The 24098-nt window shown below is 36.7% G+C and overlaps 1 protein-coding gene across 3 annotated transcripts in view; it reads right to left on the reverse strand.

Annotated features, from left to right (window-relative positions):
• The window catches only part of ANO3 (anoctamin 3), a 429391-nt gene that overhangs the window by 170651 nt on the left and 234642 nt on the right, over positions 1-24098 (reverse strand). For all 3 annotated transcript variants that reach the window (XM_088017428.1, XM_028117691.1, XM_088017429.1), the window contains 2 exons: positions 22233-22427; positions 21174-21245 (listed from right to left, as the gene is read on the reverse strand). In XM_088017428.1, coding sequence (XP_087873554.1) covers positions 21174-21245; positions 22233-22427 — 267 coding nt within the window. The remainder of the gene's footprint in view (positions 1-21173; positions 21246-22232; positions 22428-24098) is intronic.

The following is a 24098-nucleotide window of genomic DNA, read 5'->3' on the forward strand; positions in this document are numbered from 1 at the left end:
TATAACACAAATATTCCTGGAACAGGAACATCCTTACATCATCATCTTGCTGGAAGAAAGCTCAGTTTTGAAAGACTTGCCAAATACTACCAACTTCATGAAAGCTTTTCAGATCCTCGGCTCCTTCCTGCCCCAAAGCTCCAAATACAATGGATCCTTTTCTCTCCTGAATTCCATCACATTCGGTTTTCCCCTCCCTTTCTTTCTCCTTCTCTTTCTTCTTTCCTGCCTTCCTTTCTTTTTGTGATTCTTTATATTTTTCTGAATTTAGACAAAATTATCCCAGGACCGTGTTCAATCTTTTTTTCATGTGTGTTTAATTTACTACAGAGTCTAGCACAACTTGGTCATTAGTAGATGAGTTAATTTAAAAAGGAAAAAAAAAAAAGATGGACTTGCTATTTTGGAAAATCTGGATCATAAGTGACATAATTTTTAAAATTTCCTTTTATTGTTAAGAATGTAAGTATGCTTGCCTTTCTTCTTGTTTTTCTTGAAATTATACAGGATTCTTCTGTATATAATAAAAGCTTTCTTTTTTCCTTTTACTATTAGCAAGATTGCAAATTCCTGTCATTGTAATGTATATTTAACTCTCTGGTCTTGTCTTTTGCAAGGTTCCTACAGTGTTCCCAGGTCAGAAACAAGAAATCTCTACTCTTACTGACTTAACATATACTTTTCCTGAACATAAAAATGTCTTAACTTAGTTTGTATTCTTTTGTTAAATACCGGATTTTTTTTTTCTCACACTAACTTTATATACAATATTCCTATAACTAATGTTTTGTTTTGTTTTCTTTTTCATGTGGATTGCTAATAATTATTTAACTGTTCTATGTATCAGGTGTACTTCATTAAATCAATATATTGAGCTAGATCTACAGTGTACCAGAGATATTCTACTTTGAAGGGAGTAGGAATCACAATGAACAAAAATCTTTACCCTCATGAAGTTGACAGTGATAAAGTTAAGAAAATAACTAATATAACTCCTATCTATTAAATGATGATATGATCAGTTAAAAAAAAAAAAAAAAGAGGCCAGGGAGATAATGGGGAGGGCAGCGATTTGCGATTTTATTTATTTATTTATTTTAAAGATTTTATTTTATTTTTTTTAAGATTTTATTTATTTGAGAGAGAGAGAGAGCGAGAGCGAGAGCAGGAACACAAGCAGGGGGAGTGGGAGAGGGAGAAGCAGGCTTCCTGCCGAGCAGGGAGCCCGATGTGGGACTCGATCCCAGGACCCTGGGATCATGACCTGAGCCGAAGGCAGATGCTTAATGACTGAGCCACCCAGGTGCCCTAAAGATTTTATTTATTTATTTGAGAGAGAGAATGAGATAGAGAGAGCATGAGAGGGGGGAGGGTCAGAGGGAGAAGCAGACTCCCTGCTGAGCAGGGAGCCCAATGCAGGATTCGATCCCAGGACTCCAGGATCATGACCTGAGCCGAAGGCAGTCACTTAACCAACTGAGCCACTCAGGCGCCCCACGATTTGCAATTTTAAATAAGGTGGTTAAGGATGGCTTCCCTGAGCTAACCTGGAGCAAAGATGCCAAAATGTAAGTGAACCTCTGTGGGAAGAGCAACATAGGCAAAGGGTACAGCAAGTGCAAAGGCCCTGAGGTGGGAGCATGCCTTTTTTGTCTGTTCATAGACAACCAGATTAGTGTGACTGGTGAGGAGTGAACAAGAGTGAAGGTGGCAGGGTATCATGTTAAAGTGGTAATGGAGGAAGTAGGAGCATATCAGAGAGGGCTTGGGCCTTTCAGAATGATTTTGGTTTTCATTCTGAGTTAAAGAGTGCAACTGGATGAATTTGACCAGAATCGAATTTGAGCAGATTTTAACAAAATCACTCTAGCTGCTGACATGAGAATAGGCTGAAGGGGCCAAGGTCAGAGGCAAAGAAACAAAGTAGGAGTTATTGCAATAATCAGGTAGAGAGGATGTGCTTTGGGTCAGTTGTGATACATGACTAAGAAATGTTCAAACCAAGGATGTATTTTTTTTAAAGGAAAACTAACAGAATTCTATTGGATGTGGCATTTAAAAGAGAAAAGTCAACAATAATTCCAATGTTTTTAGTCTGAGCGCTGGGAAGAGTGTCATATTATTTTCACATAACATTTGATTAAATCTTTTAAAAGTATTGTTACTAGCTTTCATTACCGGTGAGGAAATATAGGCAGTTACCTAGGGTCTCATATTTGGTGTGTGGCAGGAGAGCCCAGGAAATCTGGCCCTAAACCTTACATTCCTAGCCACTATGTAATACTGCCTCTTGTAGTATTGGAAAGATGATGATTTAGGAAACTTTGAAGCCATAAAATATACACAAGTTAAAAAAAATAACTGGGGGGCGCCTGGGTGGCTCAGTTGGTTGGGCGACTGCCTTTGGCTCAGGTCATGATCCTGGAGTCCCGGGATCGAGTCCCGCATCGGGCTCCCTGCTCGGCAGGGAGTCTGCTTCTCCCTCTGACCCTCTTCCCTCTCGTGCTCTCTATCTCTCATTCTCTCTCTCTCAAATAAATAAATAAAATCTTTAAAAAAAAATAAAAAAAATAACTGGGTTATGTAAAAATTGTAACATATTTGTTGAATGAAAAAGGGTGGAATCTCCAATTATAAACATAGCTTTCTATCCTCCTTAAGTTGATGGTTATAGAGATAAATATTAGTATCCCAATAGATAAAAGATAAAAAATCGTTAACAAACAAGAAATAAGGGTGAGATAAATTTAGTAAAAACTTACTTATTTTTATGTGGTTTAATATCTCCATGACCAATAATTTAAAATAAAAAAGGTACTATTTTATGCTAGTACATAAATATTCTTTTGCATCTTTCATTTTAAATAAAAATATCCATTGCTGACAAGACACTAGGGAAACTGATAATAGTCATTTGCTTTCTGTACCAATATAAATCAGTAAAAGTTTTGGAACAAAGTGTGTCAATATGTGTTAAGGCACAACTGGAGAGGGATCCTAAAGTCATTTAAAAGAAAAAAAAAAAAAAACTATGTTCACAAGAATGTTTCCCCAAGCCCATGGATAATAAAATACAGAAACAATTAGCACTTTAATAAAGCAACTCCATTCTTCCAGCTACAGAGGCCAATATCCCGACTCCTCATTTTCTCTTTTATCTTATATCTGACCCTTAATTAAATTCTGTTGACTGAGCATAAAATACCATTTTTCTGCTTTGCTTTACTCTTTAGCACATACCAGTTTCTAACATGCAAATGTTATTTTTATTTACCTTCATCTATTTCCCTTACTAAGGTATTTGTGGGCCAGTTTTCTGCTTTGTTCATTTTTGTTGTCTTTTTTGTTCACTGCTTTGTCCCTACCATCCAGAATAAGGTCTGACCTGCCTTTGTCATTCAGTAAAGGTTTGCTGAATGACTACAAGGATTTAAGTGCCCATCACTCCTGTCTGAACTACCTTCAAATTATATCTAGAAACTGATCATTTATCAAAGCTATAGTTTCTTAATCCAAGCCACCACTACCTCTTGGCAGAAATCTGTAAGTCTCCTAACCAATCTTGTTTCCATCTTTTACCCCTACCATACCAACAGGCAGAGTGGCCCTTTTGAAACTTAAGTTAAATTACATGAAACTTCTACTTAAAACCTTCCAATATTTTTGTAGCTCCAAGTAAAAGTCATATCTACAGTGTGGCACACTGGGTAAGCATCATCTGGCCCCTTACTACTTCTCATCCCTCTCCTCTAAACTTACCCTCATTCCCTCCAATCCAGCTGAACTGGGTTCCTTTATATTAAGTATGCTCTCACCACAGAGCCTTTGCACTTGTTCCTTTCTCTGCCAGGAATGCTCCATCCGCACTGCAGCCAGCGTTCTGCTCATGTCACCACATCAGAGAATCTTTCCTTCACCACCATTTCTAAAATAGAATCTACCAGAGTTCTCTGTCTCCTCATAAGTCTTTATTACTTTTATTAGCACCTGACATAGAATAACACATACACATTCACATAAAACAGGCATGCAATATATATATCAGCACTTGACATTAAGTTATAGCATAGATATATCGGATATATGTATGTATACACATGTGCATATGTATACATGTATGTCTATACAAATAAACATGTTTTACATCCATATATTTGTGCTTGCATCCACATAAGAAACAGAAACAGTATCTATATATCTATATGTACATACAACACTTACAATTCAATAATAAAAAGGCAAACAACCCAGTTTAAAAATGGGTAAAAGATCTGAAAAGACATTTCTCCAAAAAAGATATACAGTAGCCAACTGCTGTTGGTTTTTCATGTGTTTACATGAAAAGATGCTCAAAATCATTATTTATCAGGGACATGTAAACCAAACCCACAATGAGACCACTTCACAGCCACTGGGAAAACTATAATAAAAAAGATGGACAGTGACAACTGTTGGTGGGCATGTGGAGACATCGAGCCCTCAAACACTTGGATAAGAATGAAAAATGGTGCAGTTGCTGTAGAAACTAATCTGGCAGTTTTTCAAAAGTTTTAACATAGCTACCATATGATTCTCCAGGCTACTCCTAGGTGTATACTCAAGAGAAATGAAAATATCAATTCACAAAAAACTTGTACACCAATGCTCATAGCAGCATTATTTGTAATAGCCAAAAAGTAAAAACAGTCAAATGTCCATCAACGGATGAATGGATAAATAAAACATGGCTTATCCATACAATGGAATAGTATTTGATCAATGCTAAAACATGGATGCACCCCGGAAACATTATGCTAAGTGGAAAAATGCTAGTCACAAAAGACCAAATATTGTGTAATTCCATTTGTATGAATTGTCCAGAATAATCCATAGAGACAGAAAGAAAATGAGTGGCTACCTGAAGCTTGGTGGGCTGGGGTAAGAATAGATGACTGCTAATAGGTATGGTATCTCCTTTTGAGGGGATGAAAATATTCTAAAATTTATTATGGTGATGGATGCACACCTTTTCAAATATAAAAAAACATTTAAATTGTACACTTAAAATGCGTAAATTGTATGGTATATGAATTATATCTCGATAAAGCTGCTATAGCTATATTTTAAAAAAACATGATTCTCAAAGCTTAAAAACATCATTTAATATGTTGAAGCAGGGAGCTGATGTAGTGAAAAGATGATGATTTCAGCAAACCCCAATTAATCCTGGTTAAGTCATTTATTAGCTTAAAGGCAGAGGTTAGTTATGGTTTCTCAGTCTGGAAAACTGGAATAATAAAATCTTGTTTCAAGGATTAAATTAAATAATCTATGTGATGTGTACATATAAGGCATTGAAGAAATATACATTCTTTTTCTTTAATCTTTCTTTAAATTCACAACTCTAGTAATTAGGAATCTACAAAACCAATTATGTAATTTGGGCTTACAAAAACGTCATATTTTCTACTTCAAAGCCTAGGTGGAAGGGAAACAATGTAATTAACATGAGTATGCCAATGAACAATTTAAAAATTTAATTTACAATTCCCTTTTCCAATCATCAGTAATATAATTTATGATGAAAACTTTTGTTGAGTAAAGTGGGAATCCATTGACTCTTGGAAATTTTGTGTGCAAACCAACATCAGCTCAAAACTCAAGGGGACCAATCAAGATACTTGGCTCCTATGATTGTAGCATAAACCTTAGAGCATCTCTCAGAGTGGAATTTTAATAGACAAATTATTTCAGCTCAATTCTTCTCTATTTTTTTATTTTCATTTATTTATTTTTTTAAATAATTTGTTATTGTTATGTTAATCACCATACATTACATCATTAGTTTTTGATGTAGTGTTCCATGATTCATTGTTTGTGCATAACACCCAGTGCTCCACGCAGAATGTGCCCTCTTTAATACCCATCACCAGGCCAACCCATTCCCTACCCCCCTCCCATCTAGAACCCTCAGTTTGTTTTTCAGAGTCCATTGTCTCTAATGGTTCGTCTCCCCCTCCGACTTACTCCCCTTCATTCTTCCCCTCCTGCTATCTTCTTCTTTTTTTTTCTTAAAATATATGGCATTATTTGTTTCAGAAGTACAGATCCGTGATTCATCAGTCTTGTACAATTCACAGTGCTCACCATAGCACATACCCTCCCCAGTGTCTATCACCCAGCCACCCAATCACTCCCACCCCCCACCACTCCAGTAACACTCAGTTTGTTTCCTGAGATTAAGAATTCCTCATATCAGTGAGGACATATGATACATGTCTTTCTCTGATTGACTTATTTCACTCAGCATAACACCCTCCAGTTCCATCCACGTCGTTGCAAATGGCAAGATCTCATTCCTTTTGATGGCTGCATAATATTCCATTGTGTATATATACCGTCTTTTCTTTATCCATTCATCTGTCGATGGACATCTTGGCTCTTTCCACAGTTTGGCTATTGTGGACATTGCTGCTATAAACATTGGGGTGCACGTACCCCTTCGGATCCCTACATTTGTATCTTTGGGGTAAATACCCAGTAGTGCAATTGCTGGATCGTATGGTAGCTCTATTTTCAACTGTTTGAGGAACCTCCATACTGTTTTCCAGAGTGGTTGCACCAGCTTGCACTCCCACCAACAGTGTAGGAGGGTTCCCCTTTCTCTGCATCACTGCCAACATATGTCATTTCCTGACTTGTTAATTTTAGCCATTCTGATGGGTGTGAGGTGGTATCTCATTGAGGTTTTGATTTGGATTTCCCTGATGCCGAGCGATGTGGAGCATTTTTTAATGTGTCTGTTGGCCATTTGGTTGTCTTCTTTGGAAAAATGTCTATTCATGTCTTCTGCCCATTTCTTGATTGGATTATTTGTTCTTTGGGTGTTGAGTTTGATAAGTTCTTTATAGATTTTGGATACTAGCCCTCTATCTGATATGTTATTTGCAAATATTTTCTCCCATTCTGTCAGTTGTCTTTTGCTTTTGTGGACTGTTTCTTTTGCTGTGCAAAAGCTTTTTATCTTGATGAAATCCCAATAGTTCATTTTTGCCCTTGCTTCCCTTGCCTTTGGTGATGTTTCTAGGAGGAAGTTGGTGCAGCTGAGGTAGAAGAGGTTGCTGCCTGTGTTCTCCTTTAGGATTTTGATGGACTCCTGTCTCACATTTAGGTCTTTCAACCACTTGGAGTCTATTTTTGTGTGTGGTGTAAGGAAATGGTCCAGTTTCATTCTTCTGCATGTGGCTGTCCAATTTCGCCAACACCATTTCTTGAAGAGACTGTCTTTTTTCCATTGGACATTCTTTCCTGCTTTGTCAAAGATGAGTTGACCATAGAGTTGAGGGTCCATTTCTGGGCTCTCTATTCTGTTCCATTGATCTATGTGTCTGTTTTTGTGGCAGTACCATACTGTCTTGTTGATTACAGCTTTGTAATATAGCTGGAAGTCCGGAATTGGGATGCCGCCAGCTTTGCTTTTCTTTTTCAATATTCCTCTGGCTATTTGGGGTCTCTTCTGGTTCCATACAAATTTTAGGATTATTTGTTCCATTTCTTTGAAAAAGGTGGATGGTATTTTGATGGGGATTGCACTGAATGTGTAGATTGCTCTAGGTAGCACTGACATCTTCACAATGTTTGTTCTTCCAATCCATGAGCATGGAACGTTTTTCCATTTCTTTGTGTCTTCTTCAATTTCTTTCATGAGTGTTTTATAGTTTTCTGAGTACAGATCCTTTGCCTCTTTGGTTAGATTTATTCCTAGGTATCTTATGGTTTTGGGTGCAATTGTAAATGGGATCGACTCCTTGATTTGTCTCTCTTCTGTCTTGTTGTTGGTGTATAGGAATGCCACTGATTTCTGTGCATTGATTTTATATCCTGCTACTTGACTGAATTCCTGTATGAGTTCTAGCAGTTTTGGGGTGGAGTCTTTTGGATTTTCCACATACAGTATCATATCATCTGCAAAGAGTGAGAGATTTCCCTTCCTCTTTGCCGATTTGGATGCCTTTGATTTCTTTTTGTTGTCTGATTGCTGTGGCTAGGACTTCTAATAATATGTTGAATAGCAGTGGTGAGAGTGGACATCCTGCCGCGTTCCTGACCTTAGGGGAAAAGCTCTCAGCTTTTCCCCATTGAGAATGATATTCGCTGTAGGTTTTTCATAGATGGCCTTTATGATATTGAGGTATGTACCCTCTATCCCTATTACCTGAAGAGTTTTGATCAAGAAAGGATGCTGTACTTTGTCAAATGCTTTTTCTGCATCTATTGAGACGATCATGTGATTCTTGTTCTTTCTTTTGTTAATGTATTGTATCACGTTCATTGATTTGCGGATGTTGAACCAGCCTTGCAGCCCAGGGATAAATCCCACTTGGTCGTGGTGAATAATCCTTTTAATGTACTGTTGGATCCTATTGGCTAGTATTTTGGTGAGAATTTTTGCATCCATGTTCATCAAGGATATTGGTCTGTAATTCTCCTTTTTGATGGGGTCTTTGTCTGGTTTTTGGATCAAGGTAATGCTGGCCTCATAAAATGAGTTTGGAAGTTTTCCTTCCATTTTTATTTTTTGGAACAGTTTCAGGAAAAAAGGTATTAATTCTTCTTGAAATGTTTGGTAGAATTCCCCTGGGAAGCCATCTGGCCCTGGGCTTTTGTTTCTTGGGAGATTTTTGATGACTGCTTCAATTTCCTTAGTGGTTATAGGTCTGTTCAGGTTTTCTATTTCTTCCTGGTTCGATTTTGGTACTTGATACATCTCTAGGAATGCACCCATTTCTTCCAGGTTATCTAATTTGCTGGCATAGAGTTGCTCATAATATGTTCTTATATTTGTTTGTATTTCTTTGGTGTTGGTTGTGATCTCTCCTCTTTCATTCATGATTTTGTTGATTTGGGTTATTTCTCTTTTCTTTTGGATAAGTCTGGCAAGGGGTTTATCAATCTTGTTAATTCTTTCAAAGAACCAGCTCCTAGTTTCGTTGATCTGTTCTACTGTTCTTTTGGTTTCTAGTTCATTGATTTCTGCTCTGATCTTTATTATTTCTCTTCTTCTGCTGGGTTTAGGCTTTATTTGCAATTCTTTCTCCAGCTCCTTTAGGTGTAGGGTTAGGTTGTGTATTTGAGACCTTGTTTCTTCAGAATGGCTTGTATTGCTATATACTTTCCTCTCAGGACTGCCTTTGCTGCATCCCAAAGATTTTGAACAGTTGTGTTTTCATTTGCATTGGTTTCCATGAATTTTTTTAATTCTTCTTTAATTTCCTGGTTGACCCATTCATTCTTTAGTAGGATGCTCTTTAGCCTCCATGTATTTGAGTTCTTTCCGACTTTCCTCTTTTGATTGAGTTCTAGTTTCAAAGCATTGTGGTCTGAAAATATGCACGGAATAATCCCAATCTTTTGGTACTGGTTGGGACCTGATTTGTGACCTAGGATGTGATAAATTCTGGAGAATATTCCATGGGTACTAGAGAAGAATGTGTATTCCATTGCTTTGGGATGGAATGTTCTGAATATGTCTGTAAAGTCCATTTGGTCCAGTGTTTCATTTAAAGTCTTTATTTCCTTGTTGATCTTTTCCTTTGATGATCTGTCCATTTCAGTTAGGGGGGTGTTAAAGTCCCCCACTATTATTGTATTGTTGTCAATGTGTTTCTTTGCTTTTGTTATTAATTGCCTTATATAATCACCTCCTCCCACGTTTGGGGCATAGATATTTACAATTTTAGATCTTCTTGTTGGATAGACCCTTTAGGTAGGATATAGTGTTCTCCTTCATCTCTTATTACAGTCTTTGTTTTAAAGTCTAATTTGTCTGACATAAGGATTGCCACCCCAGCTTTCTTTTGGTGTCCATTAGCACGGTAAATGGTTTTCCAACCCCTCACTTTCAATCTGGGGGTGTGTTTGGGTCTAAAATGAGTCTCTTGCAGACAGCATATTGATGGATCTTGTTTTTTACTCCAATCTGATAGCCTGCGTCTTTTGATTGGGGCATTGAGCCCATTTACATTCAGGGTAACTACTGAAAGGTATGAATTTAGTGCCATTGTATTGCCTGTAAGGTGACTGTTACTGTATATTGTCGGTGTTCCTTTCTGATCTATGCTGCTTTTAGGCTCTCTTTTTGCTTAGAGGACCTCTTTCAATATTTCTTGGAGGGCTGGTTTCGTGTTTGAAAATTCCTTTAGTTTTTGTTTGTCCTGGAAGCTTTTTATCTCTCCTTCTATTTTCAATGACAGCCTAGCTGGATATAGTATTCTTGGCTGCATATTTTTCTCGTTTAGTGCTCTGAAGATATCATGCCAGTCCTTTCTGGCCTGCCAGGTCTCTGTGGATAGGTTTGTTGCCAATCTAATGTTTCTACCATTGTAGGTTACATATCTCTTCTCCAGAGCTGCTTTCAGGATTTTCTCTTTGTCTCTGAGACTTGTAAGTTTTACTATTAGATGTTGGGGTGTTGACCTATTTTTATTGATTTTGAGAGGGGTCCTCTGTGCCTCCTGGATTTTGATGCCTGTTTCCTTCCCCACATTAGGGAAGTTCTCTGCTATTATTTGCTCCAATATACCTTCTGCCCCTCTCTCTCTTTCTTCTTCTTCTGGGATCCCAATTATTCTAATGTTGTTTCGTCTTATCGTATCGCTTCTCTCTCGAATTCTGCCCTCGTGATCCTGTAGTTGTTTATCTCTTTTTCTCAGCCTCTTTATTTTCCATCATTTGGTCTTCTATATCGCTGATTCTCTCTTCTGCCTCATTTAACCTAGCAGTTAGTGCCCCCATTTTTTATTGCACCTCATTAATAGCCTTTTTGATTTCGATTTTGTTAGATTTTAGTTTTTATTTCTCCAGAAACTGTTTCTGTAATAACTTGCATGCTTTTTTCAAGCCCAGCTAGTATCTTTAAAGTCATGATTTTGAACTCTAGGTCCGACATCGTACTAATGTCAGTATTGAGTAGGTCCCTGGCAGACGGTACTACCTCTTGCTCTTTTTGCTGAGGTGATTTTTTTCATCTTGTCATTTTGTCCAGAGGAGAACAGATGAATGAGGGAACAGAATGCTAACAGCTTAACAATGTCTCCAGCAAATATACTCTATACAAGTCAGAAAAGACCTGAAACCAGGGGACAAGAAAGGGAAAGAAAGAAGAGAGAAAAAAAAGGAAAAAGAAAAAGATAAAAACAAACAAAAACAGAACAAAACAAAAAAGAAAACAGAATATGATGAAATATGGTCAGGCTAGTGCATAGATCAGTGCCACACACTAGCTTTTGGGCGTATTTTGGTCTGTTAGAAGAAAGTGCCTGCTAAAATTTTAAAGGAAGAAAGACTTATATATGTACAAAATAAGCGTTGATACAATGAAGGGATGGCAATGACTGTAAGGATGAAAATTATAAAAGATTTTATAAAAGGAATTGATAGAATAAGAAGCTGTTTTTTTAAAAAGAAAGAAGAAGATTTAAAAAGAAAAAGAAAAAAGAAATAAAGAAAGGGACAGAATGTGATCAGGGAGGAGAATATAACAAAGCCATACACTAGTGATTTAGGGTATATTTTGATCTGTTAGAAGAAATTGTATCTCAAAATTTCAAAGAGAGAACAACTTATATATATATGCCAAAAATAAGGGTAACTACTATGAAGGGATAAAAATATGACTCTAAAAATGAAAAATAAAAAAATGTTTTTTTAAAAAAGGGATTGATAAGATGTTGTTTGAAAAAGAGAAAAAGAAAAATTCATAAAAAACAGTTAAAAATTAACTTTGAAAATCTAATGAATTATGGTAAAAAAGCCATGAATTCTATGTGCAGTATTCCCCTAGCGCTGGAGTTCTCCTGTTCTCCTTGATCGGTAAACTTGGTCTTGGCTTGCTGGCTGTTCGTGCTGATCTTCTGGGGGAGGGGCCTGTTGCCGTGGTTCCCAAATGTCTTTGCCAGAGGCGGAATTGCCCCGTCCTTGTGAGTTTCTCTATTTTTTTAAAAAATTTATTCATTTATTTGAGATAGCGAGAATGAGAGAGAGAGAGTGCATGAGAGGGGGGAGGGTCAGAGGGAGAAGCAGGATCCTTGCTGAGCAGGGAGCCTGATGTGGGACTCGATCCTAGGGCTCCGGGATCATGACCTGAGCCAAAGGCAGTCGCTTAACCAACTGAGCCACCCAGGCGCCCATCAATTCTTCTTTATTTTAATGCCATTTCATTACTTTGCTACATTGTAATATAAGTGCTGGAGCATCTGGAAATGGAAGAGGTAACTGTTAGGCAGTGTGTGAGTGATCTTATTAGCTGGCCTCTACTGATTTCCAATGGTACAACATTCCCATACATTGCTAATGATAGTGTGTTCCGGGATTGCCCCAGTAGTTGGGGCTAAAGATTAAAATAACAATAGTAATGGCCTAAGGTTATTTTTATTCTTTATAATTTATATATACTAAAAATCATTGAGCTGTACATTTAAAATGGGTGAATCATATGGTATATGAATTATACCTCAATAAAGTTATTATATGTAAGGAAAAAAAACAAGACTCTCAAAGCTGAAAAAAATCATTTAATATATTGAAGCAGGGAGCCTGATATAGTAAAAATAGAACTAATGATAATTTCAGCAAACCCAAATTAATTTTTTCATATTAGCACTAATTAATATGAATATAATATTTCCAACATACATTGTCTTATTTGCTTCTCACAAAAACTCTTAATTCAAACAATCCTTATTTACATTATAAGAAAAAAAATCAAACCATAATATTGAAATCTCTAATTCATAAATCAGGAACTTGAGGCACAGATGGTTTATCTTTCTACTGAGCGATAGAGTTAGTACCTGATCTGACTGCTAATAAATTCCATAATTTTAAAAATTAATATTCCACTGAAGTTTCCTATGAAGAATAAACCTAATGGTCCATATACGGTTTACTCAGTGGTTAGAACATGGTAATAATGAAGATCCAGACTTAGTAATTCTTTGCAGTTCCTTTACTGCCTACTTCTCCCAGCCCTAGCATTGTTCTAAAGTCCTGACACTAGCCAGTCACAGTGAGGGTACTGACAGAGCTGTATTCAGTCAACCCTACAACTAAGCAAATCTTGAAGATAAATGCTTTCCACTGTGTCAGTGTGCCAGTGTTTATTCTCTCCACATCCGTCATTCTATACATTCACCCAATCGTCAATTATCCATCCATCATTGAGTAGACAGTATGTACTAGGTAATATGAAAAAGATAGATATAAATAGCAATTATTATCATCTAGTGAACTGAGTATAATAGTATTATAACCAAAATGCTATAATAATAGAAAGTAGGAAGCATCTAAGTGGGTATTCTGGAGGGCTTCCCATAGGAATAATGTTAGAAAGGCGTTCTCCTACTTCATAGCTATTAGGTCTTTAAATGCTCTATAAAATGTTTGTCAATACAACTTACATGAAAAAAAGGAACGTAATTGGATTGGGTCTTCAGTGAGAAAAATAACAGAGCACTGATTCTTAACAGGTAGGAAAAATCACAGTGATGAATGACATCATGGAAAGCAAAGGAGTAATGGAGAGCAGATTCTCCAAAGATATGTGTGTCAATATCCATTCATCCATTCATCTATCCTTTCAGTGATCCTGAAAATATTCTTTGAGCACCTACTATGTGCCAGGTACTGCTCTTGATTCTGGCCTGTACACACCAACAAGACCAAGCAAGTCTCTGTCCTCTGGAAATGGAAAGAGGGAAAAAATAAATCTTATAATTTCCAGTAATACCTCTTAAGTCAAGATTAGGAGACACAAAGTGAAGCTTGTATGAATCTGGTTTCTCTCAGTGTCGGGCCTTGGGATAAGAGCACACTTATTATGAACAAAGAGCAAAAGAGGGCTGGAGGGGCTACAGCTCTGTGAGTCAAAGGAATTATTAGCAAATGCTCTGCAGCGGGAGCAGGCCCAGATCTCATAAGGCCTCTGAGGGCTCCGTAGGGAGTTTACAATTTTACATGTAGTGGGAAACCGGGAGGAGTTGGAGTAGAGAAATGATGATATTTAATTTTCTTTTTATGAAAGCTTCCTGTAACTGCCGTATGGAAAATAGACCATAAGGAGGCAAGCATCGGAGCAGAGACAATTAGGAAGTCGTGATGCTGATCTCCCCAGAGATTGGCACACTGGACCAGGCATGATATAGCACTTGCAGCAGCAACTGCTCAGCAGTGTCAGATTCTGAATATAACTGGAAAATTGAGCCAAGAGGACTTACTTAATGGGTTTAACTAACAGTTGAAAAGATGTACAGTGACTGTAAGGCTGTCACAACTGGAAAACAATCTGTTCTTTCAGTGTAATTCCCTTATGCCTGAAATAGGTTGGTAACATTACTATGAAGTTCTTTTTTATGCCATCTTAATATGAAACATTATTTGAAAAAAGTATCAAAAATTACTGGAGATTATTGAATATTACAGAATGAAAGCAAAATCACCATGTACTCATTTGACCATAACTGTTTTAAGAAATAAAATGAACACTCCAGCAAGCTGAACTATTAAGCTCACAGAAAACAAATTATCTTACCACTCTAATATAAATCACTTCTTAAGGGACTCGCTTCATAGCATTAAGGAAATGTTGATTTCACAAGATTAGAGAGATGTATATTTTAGTTGGTTGGACTCAAATTATGTTGGTTTTAATAAGCCCTGATTATTTCACTTCAAAGTTATCTAATTTTACTGCAGCATGAACGTGGGCAGCCTCAACCATCAGTTACTTGTTAATATGGATTTTTCTGTCCCTGTCATTTTACAGAATACTAGCAAGAGAGAGGGTGGGTGATAATAGCAGGGCTTCTAGGACCGAGAGACAAGAGTATCGTCACATCAGGATTTCAAATTCATTGTTACATGGATAGGCACTTTCCAGAATAACTGTGTGTGAGTGTGTGTGTGTGTGTGTGTGTGTGTGTGTGTGTGTGTGTGACTGTGTCTGTCTGTCTGTCTGTGTGGCTGAGGGCACAAGGTAGAATGGTGCTCTGGCTCTGTGAGCTGTTCTATGAAAAGTAGAATTAGGGGCACCTGGGTAGCTCAGTCAGTTGAGTGTCTGACTCTTGATTTTGGCTCAGGTTGTGGGAACCAGGCCCGTGTTGGGCTCCCCAGTTAGCAGACAGTCTGGTTGAGGATTTCTCCCTCTCCCTCTGCTCCTCCCCCCTCTGAGTCTCTCTCTAAAATAAATAAATAAATCTTAAAAAAAAGAAAAGAATTAAAGGCTCACAGATGGCAATATAAAGAATGAAGGAAGAAAACCAAACAATGAAATTCTAAATCTCCCAACTTGATTAGCCTTCTTCAATCAATCATCTCCCAAATATATTTTACCATGCAATGTTAGCCCCATCTTTTGCTGCTTGCAGCCTCATACTTATTAGCATTGCAGAGCCAGTATTCTATGAACATCACTAATCACCTTTCACCTCCATGGACTATATTTCTGCTGTGATGATTAAGGGAGAAGATGAAGGATTAAGGCTTCCTGGGTTAGGATCTCAATTTTCCCTAGGGGAGATGTATGGTATTTGGCAAATTATTTTATCTCTTGGCTATACCAGGTTCCTCAGGTATAAAAAGAGGCTAATAATAGTACCTAACCCAAAGAATTGTTATGAGAATTACTGAGGTAAGGCAGGCAGAGAGTTGTGTAATAAATGTTTGGTAAATTATTGTTATTCCACTCTGCCATAAAAATCACATTTTGGTGATAAGAGAAACAGCTGATTAGTGAAGATGTCTCTGAGCCTAGCAAAATTTGGGGTAAAAGATAAGCTTAATGAGTGAGTGAATAAAGCAATGAGCAAGTATTTGTTGAATCTCTATAATGTGCTAGGAGTGTGATGGAGTTATGCCTCTCATTTAATTCAATAGTCTTGCTAAGTATGGATCATTAATTCCAATTAATAAATGAGATTACTGAGGTTCAGAGTGGTTAATAATATGCCACAGTCACACAGCTAGTAGATACAGGAATGATAATTTGACCAATGTCTGGCTGGGAAAACAGCATTTCATCCATAATATACTACAAATCCTGTTAGGCAATCTTAGTGGAAATGTCCAGCTCTGAATCAATAGAACCATGAATGTTCCTTCCTCCATAGCTATCATTTTGAACAATGAGGTATACTCATCTTCAATGAAACACTGACTATAGGCAGTTAACTCTGCCACAGCACTGATGTTCCTATGGGGCAGTTCAAAGTAGTACACTGTAAAAAAAAAAAAAAAAAAGGCAGGCGGGATCCTGGGTGTTCCAGTTGGTTGAGCATCTGAAGCATGATTTTGGATCAGGTCATGATTTCAGGGTCGTGAGACCAAGCCCCACATTGGGCTCCGTACTAAGTGTGGAGTGTGCTTAAGATTCTCTCCCGCCCTCTCCTGCTGCCCCTCTCCCAACACTCATGCGTGTGTGCTCTTTCTCTTGAAAAAAAAAAAAGACATTAATTAGATGTATCTGTCAGGTTCCAAAAATTGTATTAGAGCCTGTTAGTACTTGGAAATACTCATGTGTTAACCAACCCAATGCTAGAAGCTGGCAGTCTGCACTCTAAAAGCAAAATTAGAAAATGTAATTTCATTGAATTTAAAAGACAGCATGTATTGCTAAAACACACATGCTTTATTTAATTAAACTCTTGGTATATTTGACATTGTTTTGCTTGATATCTTCTCAAGGACGATAAAATCATATACATTTTAGATATGCGGCTGATTCTAAAGGAGTACTTTCCAGCCAGATGTTACACCAGGATGGATTCCTGGAACACTTGGTGATACTACATTCAGCCAGAGCTGCATTCTCACCTTCACTGTAAAGGCAAATACCTCATGTGTGCATGTTTACCCCTTCAGAAGCTGTGACGGTTCCCTAAATTGAATGAATGGTAGACTGGAATGCCGGAATGTGCTAAAATATTGACTATGAGGTTCAATGTCTGGAGAGATAGGAACACAGGTCAAGTGTGTCAGACGATTGGGACACACCGGTATGATGAGGAGAGAAACATTCATGGAGTTAGGACATCCAATTACACGAAGCATTTAAAGAAAATGTTAAGATTTGTGATGGCACTATCATGATTATTTTACTATCAAAAATAAGATGCATAGAATTGAATGGAAACGCTTGCATGACTAGAGTTATTGTTAGGTTATTAACTAGTATTAATTTGGGAGAATTATTAGTGAAATGTTCTTTACAAACTCTATCACCTGTATGGAGATTGTGGACAAGGTTTTTGTTCTTGTTTTTGTCTTATCAGAAAATAACAATAGTAACCTCTTCCAGAATTAATTACTATGGGAAAGACCTTTGTACTCTGATTGAGTGTATTTGTTCTGATGAAATGTACTCTTTGATATTGATATTGTATATGAAATGAACCTTCTGGTGGCTGTCTTCCTTTAATTAGGAAACTTAATAAGCCCACACTGTCTTTCTGTCACACACACAAAAGTGAGTATATAAGAAACAGGACTAATTTGCAGTAATTCAGAGTGCTATGATAAATAACACAGCTCATTGTTTAAAAAATTATGAAAAAGTACCTTAACAATGTCTTCAGAGAGAAATCAAGATACATGGTTTAGGCTAGAAATTCTTTTTTTTTTCCCTAAGATTTTATTTATTTATTTGTCAGAGAGAGAGAGAGAGCACAAGCAGGGGGAGCTGCAGGCAGAGGGAGAAACAGGTTCCCCGCTGAGCAAGGAGCCCAATGTGGGGCTCAATCCCAGGACCTTGGGATCATGACCTGAGCTGAAGGCAGACGCTTAACCTACTGAGGCACCCAGGCACCCCTAGGTTAGCAATTCTTAATTCTAGTTACATTTAATATTTACCTGGGGTACAGTTAAAAGTATGCATCCTGATTTCTTCCTCAGACCAAGTAAAATTGATTCTCGGGAGCTGGGACTCAGAGAGTTTTAAAAGTTGCCGGGTGACCTGAATGTGTAGGCAGAGTTGAGAATCACTGATGTAGGCGATGTGGCCAGGCCACCAATATGTTCACTGATGAAAACTCAGGGCTAACCCTCTAAAGGTTATAAATAAATTCCTCTGAGGTTGTAAAATAAGTGTTGTAATAGATTAACATTACTTTTGATAAATTCTGGCTTTATTTTCTTTCTACTCAGTTTATGAAAAAGAAAAGCCCCAGTTCAAAGGCATTGCTCACGCACAAGTCTGGCAAGCTACAGGTCTGAATGCAAATCTTGCTCAAATGAAGTAAATCTTGCATGATAATAGCAAAAGGCAAAAGGGAAGGTTAATTAAATTTATCTCTGCTTATAGGAAAAATAAATAAAAATTATACTGACTATGAACCGAGGGTCAGGATAGAATCTTTCAATATTATTGTTATTCCAAATACTGGGTGATTATCAACCAGTTTCAAGATTCAGTTTTGAAAACTCTCCATAGAATTGTGTGCTTTTTAGACTGAAATATGAGCAATTTTCCCTACTTACAAAAAATTCTGATGTAAAGTTTTTCTTTACATATTCTTATTATATAATATTTGTATATGTTGTTTAGAGAGAAAAAAAGAAAATCCAGACAAGAAGAAACCACAAATAATCGTACCACACGAAGATACACACTCTTAGCTAACATATTGGTATATTTCTTTCTACCTCTTTTCCAATACATTTTTAACTAAAATGAGGTGAGTTCTACATTTATATTTAAGCTGTTTTTCCCCACCCAGCAATATGCCACAAAATGTTCAATAGTACAATTACTAGAATATTCAATTTTCTTCCATTCTTAAGTCAACAAAGCTGTGAGGAAAAATATTTTTCATTTCTGATACTATTTTTTTTGCAATAGATTTTTAGATGTAAAATTGTATACTGAGTCTCTAAAATAAGTGTTCTACAGGTTTCATCCTATGTATCCCATTGAAGAGTTGTGTATCATCAACTTGTTGGTAGAATAAAGAAACAAAGTTCAAGATGGCTGAATGAACTTTCAAGTACATTTGTTGTTCCTTGCTCTGAAGACTTCATTAACATGATAATAAATAACTTTCAAAAGGTATAGACCTACGGTAGTTTTCTAGAAGACAAAATTCTTATGTAAGTGTGTTAACTGACAGAGTAGTTTAGCTTAGATTTTGTGCAGGGCAGGAAGACAGTGAATCATTCTAGGGATGGCCGGACTCAAAAATGGCAGATAGACAAAGACAGGAGTGAGAGTCAGAGAAGAAAAGTGAAGGTCTGACAATAAAACATGCAAACACAAACTTTTTCTCTAAAGAAATTCAAAGTGCAAAAGCAGTAATGAGGGAATGAGGACTCTGGAGTATAGTCTTCAAGCTGACATTGTGTAGGTCACCTCAGTACTGGCTCCTTAGCCATTCACTCTGTAGTGAAATCTTTCCTTTCCTGAGACTTCTCCATGTACCCAGAACTCTAAGTCAGCCTTCCTGTTGTTTCATTCTTCAATGTAAACAGATGACCAAAGATCACCAGAAATTGTTGGAAATTCTATAGCCTAAAAGAGAATGACTAATTGAAGCAGGCTGGAAAATGGTTTACTGGAACAATAGACTAAAACTTAAAAAGCAAGGGAAAACTTAAGACATTCACAAGTGTAATTAGAGGGATTAGAGATGTTATATTCATGAAATACAACAGGATGCTCTGAAAAAGTTACATTCTGAAAACAAAAAAGACTCTCGGAAATCAAATATACATATATGATCTCACCCTCCCTCCAACACACACACACACACACACACACACACACACACAGAAATGAAAAGTCATTTGGAAGAGAAGCACAGGAAATCTTCCAGAACTGAGGCAGAAATCAAAACCATGAGATGAAAGAAAATGCACACACAGGCATGCACATACACCTAAACATAATGCTGTATAAGTCTGTAACACAGAAAATAATGATAATAAAAATGCACAGAGAGAAGAAAAAAAATCATTGACAAAGGAATAAGAATCAGACGGCAGTTGGGCTATTTTATCAGTAACAATGGATGCTAGGTGACAGTGAATCCAGTCTCCAGATTTCAAGGAAAATGATTTTTAATCTAGGACTTTATAACCAAGCAAATACAATGAAATGTAAAAGTGAACCGAAGTCATCTCAGACCTACAATAACTTAGAAAATTTGCATATCACATGAGCCTTCAGAGGTAGGTGCTTAAGGATATACTAAAAAAAAAAAAATGAGGTTGAAAACTAAGAAAGAGGAATATGTGGGCCAGTAGAAACTGGAATTAATCCAGTAATCTAATGAAAAGTCAGTGAACACCAAGAATTTCTTAAAGAAAAATGAGGTAAAGGATATAAAAATTAGATTCTGGAACATATGGGAATATTTAGAAGGTGAGATATTTTCTCCTCCCAATGAAAAAAATACAGATAATCTAGAAAAATAAAACTAACAAAAGTTTGTTGTATAAACACGGAAGTAAGTTTAGTGTGGCATGATTTTGAGTAATTGATGAAGGGCTGGAAAGGGGAATCATCTGACCTTGACTCAGGACTATTCAAGAGTGGCACAGAGATCATAACAGCTTGGAACTGCAGAAGAGGAACTGATCCTATAACTTCCAAAAGCATTATTTTCATAGTAGTACTACATTTGCCAAGTGGAGAATCAAGAGATACTGTTAAATGTGATAGAATGTGATATAAAGGTGTAAATATGCTATTTAAAGCTACAGATTTAATCGGCAGAGAGGTTTAAAATTTTAAATGGCAATATAACTATGAAAAATTGAAGGGTTATGCAAATAAGCTGAATCTTCATCTGACACCACAGGGTATCAACAGATACTGCTGAAATTTAATAAATCTAGAAATAGCAGTATTAATGTGCTTACTCATAGAGAACTGAAAGATATTTCCAAAAGCTTAACAGCAGAAAGTGTTAAAAACTTTTGGTTATGAGATTGTTGTTCATTAAAAATCTTCTTATATTACTTGAATTTCAAACTGTACATGAAATACCTTAATCAGTTTTTAAGCCGAGCATATTATACTCACCCATCAAATATTAAAGACCAAACATGTATTTTTTTCTTAAAAAATAATATTCTAGATTTGAAGAAGACAGCTTACCTTTGGAGAGGGTTGTAAAGGAATAAGGAGATACTAGAAATTAACTTACCCAAGCAAAAGTCACTGAGGTCAGCAAAAGAACATTTGAGCACAGAGTCTTTTTTATCCTCCTCAGCGTTAACTGGGGAAAAAAAAGACATTTATAGTTTTTGGAAATAAAAACATTAACATTTAGAAAAAATGACCATCGTGACTAAAATTTCACTCAGTAAGGGCAAGATACATCTTTATTATATTTTAATACCTTCATCCTCTTGAATAATTAGCCACTTTTCTTATTGGACATGGATGTAAGCTATTATTTATAATTGGTAGTGACTTCACAGTATTATTGAAAAGAAAATGTTGGTATTTTCAAGTTATCCAGAGTAAGAAACAACTCCAAGGAATCACAGAGGAATACATTCTCATAAGACAAAAAAGCAACTTAGAGAGGGATGGGAAAAGAGAAACACACCTCATCCACTGAATGACAGGGGGCCTGGTTGTATTTTGACTCTTGGCTTTTGTGAAAAGGAATTGTCTAAAAGCATAATGGTGTCTCAGATGGGCAGATGTGTGTAGAAAGGTGCCCAGGGCAGCCACCATGTGCAAGTGTGGCATCTAGCTGGCCTTCCCTGTATTTCAGCCCTTCTGTTGTCTAAGGCTTCAGTGCCAACATTTGATTGCTAACACTTGTCCAACCACATCTTTGTGCAATCAAATCTTCACTGCTTTATTGAATATTACTTAAAGTGTTTGGTCGTTCTTTTTAAGAAACTGAGTTTAGTGTTGCTGACATATTCTCCTCAGTTACTGGTTATAGGTTCTCACCAGAAATTCAGGTAGGTGGTCTGTCTTCTCCTGCAAACAGAAAACACTAGGTCTAGGTTCCCATAAGATTGGCTTCTTTCAAGGCAAGAAAGAAGTGAAAACACATGTGGCCAACAAATGGCCTTCTGTCTGACTGGTGTACTGTTCTCCTTTCTATGCCAGCCTTCCTGCTAATGAGCTCTATAAATACTAGTAAAATGGATGAAGGAAGGAAGGAAGCAATGTTCGAAAACACCTACTCTTTGCAAGTTGACAAAAAAAAAAAAAAAAAAAAAAAACCAGAATAGCTGCTCACCTGGCTCTGTTTTGTCTGCGGAGATTAAGGTTACAGAAGTGGGAGCCCGAGACTCACTCTCGGTGGACTGAAAGAGTGAGGTAGATTGGCTCAAGCTCTTTGAGTAGGCATAGCTCTGGGCAAGGCAAGGCAGGGATCTCCGGGATGGTTTCAATGAAGTTTCCTTTGTTATCTCACTCTTGCTGATATTCATACCTGCAAATTCAAAATGGCGAGTTTTAGAAGTAATAAATAATCGCAAAAGTCAACAAATAATTTTAATTCTTGTGATGGCTGTTTCAGGAAAGTACTCTTGAAAAGCACCACCTAGGGACTAGAACTAATTGAGTTAGTTTTGTTTATATTTTGTAAGGAAAAGTGAGAATTTTGTCAAATAGTCCAGAGGAATAAACAGCTTTTCTTCAAGTTGACCTTCCATCATTTTTTTTCCCAAAGGAAAAATGTTTAATATAAAGATTCAAGATTCACATCATGATAAGATATAAAATTGAATGCCTTCTTGTGATAAAAGTACAACTTTTGCATTTTTTCCTATTTAACATATCCTGCCAACTTTTTTCCTGTGCTTTTGTCATATTTAAAAGCTTCTGAAAAAAAAAAAAAAACAACAAAAACAAGTGGCTAAGTTCATTTAGGAAGTTATGAGGACAATCATTTGGATTGTCTTTGGATAAATCTAACCATTTAGTTTTCCAAGTAGCAAAATAAATGAAACTTAATACATAAACATTCAAATTACTGTTTACTAAATGGAGCCCTCCTTTGTACTCTATTCTCCCTTAAACACACACATACTACATTTGATTTTCCAAAAATCTTATAGAGCAGGCATTGTCATTTCTATTAGCTGTGGGGAACTGAGACTTAGAGAGCAAAAGTAGTATGACTTACGTCACACAGATAAATAAGCAGTAAAAGGTTTATATTTCAAGCTAAAACCACCACATCAGGGTGCACCTATAAATTAGTTTGAAACTCTTGAACACCATCTATTCACCCCCAAACTCACAGACATTGAACTGCAAAGAACATTTAGCAAAGTCCATACCAGTAGAGACTAAAACACAGAAGAAGCATAGCTCTAAGCACATCTGTTTCCACCAGCCTCTCTATTCACCTGCCCACATGCTGATTCTCTGTATTAATGTAAATTTCTAAGGGAGTGATTGAAAAGTGAAAGGGATAGTGCAAATGCATTAGTACATAGAACATTCAATTAAGAAAGCTTTTGCCTTGCAGTTACTCATCTTAATTTCAATTTTGAGACAGAGTAGAATCTGGGTCATAATAGGTGTGGGCAAAGGGTAAAGACCGAGAAAAGGTACATTTTCAGTAATTATTATATTTAGAATATAAACAAATTTAACTAAATTCCACCCAAATTGCTCAGGTCAGTAATTTTTTAGCTGCTCAATTTTATAGTCAGTTCATAAATCAACTCAAAGTTTCTAAACAGCTCTTCAAATAAATGGATTCAAGTAAAGACAAGCAGAGGTACCAATGTGTACTGCCCATTGGGACAAATGGGAATCCTGAAAAAGAAATAACAAAGCAATTTTTGAAAAAGGTTCTACAGAAATAAGACATAGTTGAAAAGATGAAATTCAGATAAACGTAGGAGTGGGGCTTTTATACTTTGGTTTTATAAAACTATGTATTTATTTTCATATTAAATCTCAGTGTGCAAATAGAATGTGAACTAGAAAGGGATGCAGGGAAGCACTATGAATTGACTGGAATCATAACACCCAGTCTCTTAGCTTTCTGGGACCTGGTAATGACAAGAGAAGAAAATACTTTCTTGAAGAGGAATTCCCCAAGGTCTACAGAAAGCAGACTGAAATCCTACAAAAATACCAGACAATT

The sequence above is a fragment of the Eumetopias jubatus genome, unplaced genomic scaffold, assembly GCF_037043125.1.
Source record: "Eumetopias jubatus isolate StellerSeaLion01/CBP00866 unplaced genomic scaffold, mEumJub1_p1.0 scaffold_13, whole genome shotgun sequence".
NCBI lineage: Eukaryota > Metazoa > Chordata > Mammalia > Carnivora > Otariidae > Eumetopias > Eumetopias jubatus.